At 36.7% G+C, this 4195-nt stretch overlaps 1 protein-coding gene across 10 annotated transcripts in view; it reads left to right on the forward strand.

Moving 5' to 3' along the window:
* Positions 1-3508, forward strand: part of STAU1 (staufen double-stranded RNA binding protein 1) — a 37998-nt gene extending 34490 nt beyond the window's left edge. For 9 of the 10 annotated variants that reach the window (XM_025191805.1, XM_025191848.1, XM_025191808.1 and 6 more), the window contains 2 exons: positions 832-917; positions 1601-3508. In XM_025191805.1, coding sequence (XP_025047590.1) covers positions 832-917; positions 1601-1688 — 174 coding nt within the window. In that variant the 3' untranslated portion in view covers positions 1689-3508. Of the gene's footprint in view, positions 1-831; positions 918-1586 lie in introns of all 10 variants that reach the window. The other variant, XM_025191830.1, reaches the window with a different exon arrangement.
* The last annotated feature ends 687 nt before the right edge of the window (positions 3509-4195 follow it).

A 4195-nucleotide genomic window follows, 5' to 3' on the forward strand; every position in this document is an offset into this window, starting at 1 on the left:
TCCCTACACACTGCTGCGATCTGTCACCAGGCAGACTAAGAAAGCCTGCAGAGCATGCTGAGACTTGTACACAGCCCCTCCTTTCCTTCCTTCTTTCCCCCCTTCCCACCCACTGCACAGTGTTGACACTGCAAGCCCTCCACTCTTCAGGGCTTTAGCATTCGAATGTTTGTACACACGGCTCTGGGTAAGTTTCTCTATCTGAAGAGCAAACCTAAAAGAATTCTCCTAGGTTATTTGAATGTGTGTATGCAGCCCTTTGACTGTCACGGCACAAGCTCATACACTTTACGTATACAAAACTATAATTAATCTTAAAGCAAAAATATAAAAAAAAACAAAATCCAAACCTATCAGCTAACCCAATGAGATGACTTTTTCTATATAAGCTTTTTCACATAAATAGCCTGTGGGTACTTGGTTGCTAATCACACAGTACCCATCCATGTAATCAGTTGTTTTCTCCAAATGTGATTTGGCTGCTTGCTTTTCCTGCAAAATGTCTTCTGGTTCTGTTTATTTTAACCTTTTTTCTGAGCTGTCTGATTACCAATGTATTCATTTCTAATGGCCTCTGTAGGACACCAGGAGCCAGGGCAAAGTGTTAATTGGGTACTACCTTGTTGTTATTGTTCCCTTCACTAAGAAAAGCTCAAGTTATGCTACTAACACTTAGTCTTGCAAGTTGTTTTTAGCAGGATTTTTTTCACTGTACTTCAGTGTTGGAGTAAAGGAATTTAGACAAGACTTTACTGTTAGCCAGTGGGCACTGGAAACAAGCGTCACCAAATGAATTAAAGGCCATCAGTTAACTAAATCTCTTTCCTTTAGGCTGCACTGAACATTTTAAAGTTGCTGTCTGAGTTGGACCAACAAAGTACAGAGATGCCAAGAACAGGAAATGGACCAATGTCTGTGTGAGTAAAAGCAATTTTTCTAGAGCTAAAGTCAAACTGGCTATGACCTATAATGGATTAAGGACAAGTAGAATTTTCTCTCTCAGTGGGGGAGGGGGTTGCCAGGAGAATTATAATATTGAGTGTTAAATTGTCATCTTGGTAAGAGAAGAGAATTGGTTTTATGATGCCTTGTAATTTTCATGGTGTCACATGCAAGTTATTGGGTTCAATACAAGGACAACAGGATAAAATTTTAATGGCCTCTGTACACGGGATCTTGGATTGCTTGGTCCCATTTGGCCTGAAACTATGATTTGATGGGTCTGTAAATGCATGGTTCTTTTCTAGTTGCTTTAACAAACCTTGAGTTGTTCCTCTTTTTGGGAGCTTCCTGATTACACAGCCATAACCCGAATGTCTGCGTTAGATGCGATCTCTCAGCAAGATGCTATTATGGAATTGTAAATTATTCTCTTTTTTTATTAGAGCAACTTTTCCCTGCCAGAAGGTGAGATAATTAAATTGTAGAATGGGTGTATGAATTTTATCTGTTAAAGACAGATTATAATTATAAAACCTGTTGCTTCATATGACTTTTGTCATTTGTCTGTAAATCTTATTTCATGGTTTAAAAGTTTATGTTGGTTGAAATGGTGTTCCCATATGATCATCTGAATTAACAGGTAGCTTCTTGCTTCCAGATGTGTGAAACAAGAAATGGAAAGCGACCCTCTCCTCAAACCGGCTAACTCAAACACTTTGGGACAAACACTGGACAGCACTGCCTAAAAAGGCTTTTGACTGGACCCAAACCTGAAAGCACCAGAGAAAATCAAATGCTTCCTATTAATGTAACCTAACTGTTTTAGAGTGCTACAGTCTTTACAACCTACTGTAGTATCTAAATCATAACCGTTGCTTTCTCTTCGAACAGTGATAAATTTTTAGTTTCATTATTGTTTTGATTGAAATGACACTATAAATTTTTCATTTAAAAGTTTCTTAATTGTATCTAGAACAAATAGCACAGTTTAGAAACTTTGTCTTCTGAGACTGACATATTACCTGTGAACTAACTTGAGACGATCATATCCATGTATGTAGTTATTTTGTTTTTACTGAAAAAAGGAAAGTTTCACTGGAAACAAATTGTGTGCCCTCCACTTTATTTAAAAAAAAAAATAAAAAAAAAATAGTAGTCCAGGATCTTGGCAAGCCAAGCTTAATTCTCCAACGGTTGTATGAATTAAACGTTTTAGGAATTTTAAACTTTGTTTGATCATTTTTGGTTAACTTCTAGTTTTCTTGAGGGGGGAGCGGGGGGGACTTGAATGCAAGAGGAGTCTAAGTGATTTCTGATCTCTGTTTTAAAAATTGTGTCATATATATCTATATTATACATATTATATAGATATATATGTCATGGCACACAGCTCACTACATTACAGGATATGATCTCAATGTAGTGCATATAAAAATGCAGATTGATTTTCCTTGAGTGCTTTATACTGTTTAATTACATCTCCATGTAGGGCTGAAAAAAATTACCTATGTTTATATATAAACTGTGTTGCTTTTGATGTTGTGTTATTGTGCACACAACTGTGCACAGTAAAGTTTTCTGCATATGGTCCAGGTAAAGCACGATAGCCTTGCAAGTTAAGTAATGCTTCAGTTCATTGTTTACGCTGGAATTTTTTCTCCCCATGGAATGTAAGTAAAACGTAGTGTTTGTCACCAATAAATGGTAATATTAAATTTTTTGGGTTAATTTATTCTTGTATGCCACTACTGGGGTTGCTTTTTTAATAGGATTTGTAATGCTTGTGATATAGTATGGGCAGTAATGTAAAGCTATGAAGTAACTGTACAATGGTTGATCAATAACCTATAAATAACTACATTTTTAGTAATGTGGAGGTTGTGACGCACACTAGCAAGATCAAGGAAAATCAAAAGTAATATGGGGGGACACTTTGTCTTTGGTGCCACAATGTCTTAGCATATAAATACATTAATGGGAGCTTAAAGTGATTTAAAGTTATAACATGATTTTGAAAGGAAAAAAAGTGGTATGGCAGCTTGGAACAGTTTTTGAAGCTTACTCTTTACTTTTAAGTTTCCTTGCTTGCTCTGTAACTTTAGTCATAACCTTAGCCTTGCACTTAGTAATTTTGGGGGAGTAGTACTTTAAAAAACAAAACAGAACAAACAAAAAAAACCCCAACCAACTCGCCCTTTAGCAACAAAGACTGTCACAATAGACTGACACCTAAATATATCAGCTGGATGTGAACTATCTTAAATGTGTATTTAATTGGTAACCTTTAGAAGCACTTCTTAAATACCTACTTGTATGTGTAGTAAATGTTATGAAAAACACTTACGATACATACTGGGGTTTTTTCAAAGCTAAATGTCTCGGCCGTATTAAAATGTATCTTGTTCACATTATAGAAAGCAATTGGCCATATCAACTGCTTACCAAATTTTATTAAATCAAAGTTGTTCTTGATCATTCTAAGCATAAAAAGCATTGTAAAGTTTTTTTACATTTGTAGAACTAAAATGCTGTAAATTTAAAAATTAAAAGAAACTTGCTAGGCTGAGACTTTGTATTGCAAATTCTTACAACCAACTTTGAAGTGGGTGGCAAACTAGACTGGAAAACAGGTGCTGCACTGAAAGTGATGCAGGTGGTCACCCTGAACTTATGCTTTGCAGTTTAACCTTGGGCAGGGCTGTGAGCATGCTCCTGGCTATTTTGGAGCATGTTGGTAGAGATATATAGCGGGCTCCCCATCATTCTTCACTTAAGACTACATAAAAATATGAAAAAACTTTTATGCCATCAAATACCTATGCTGTTCTGGAGATGCTGCATACATAGCATTGTATGTATGTCTTGTATGCTGAGTACATGGTAAGGTTCCTCACCCTGATAGCTTGGAATCTATGTCAGATGAAGCAGGTCTTCAAATCATGTGCATCAGTCTAAGTGGGGCAAAGAAGGCTTCAAGGGAAAGCACTGTTTTCACATGAGGTTGTGGTCACTTGACGAACCTTATAGCCTTATTTATGATCCACTCTTAATATAGCAAGGACCAGAAAGGACAAGTGTACAAGCAGCTCTTGTATAGCACTTCATCAGTACATCTCAAAGTGCTTAACAGTGGAGGTAAGTACTCACTAACCTGTTTTACAGACAGAAAAACTGAGCTGTACAAGTGAAATGACTCGACCATACGGTAGTAGCAAAGCTGAGAATGGACTGCGAGTCTTCTAAGTCACGGTGC

The sequence above is a fragment of the Alligator sinensis genome, unplaced genomic scaffold (assembly GCF_000455745.1).
Source record: "Alligator sinensis unplaced genomic scaffold, ASM45574v1 scaffold76_1, whole genome shotgun sequence".
Lineage (NCBI taxonomy): Eukaryota > Metazoa > Chordata > Crocodylia > Alligatoridae > Alligator > Alligator sinensis.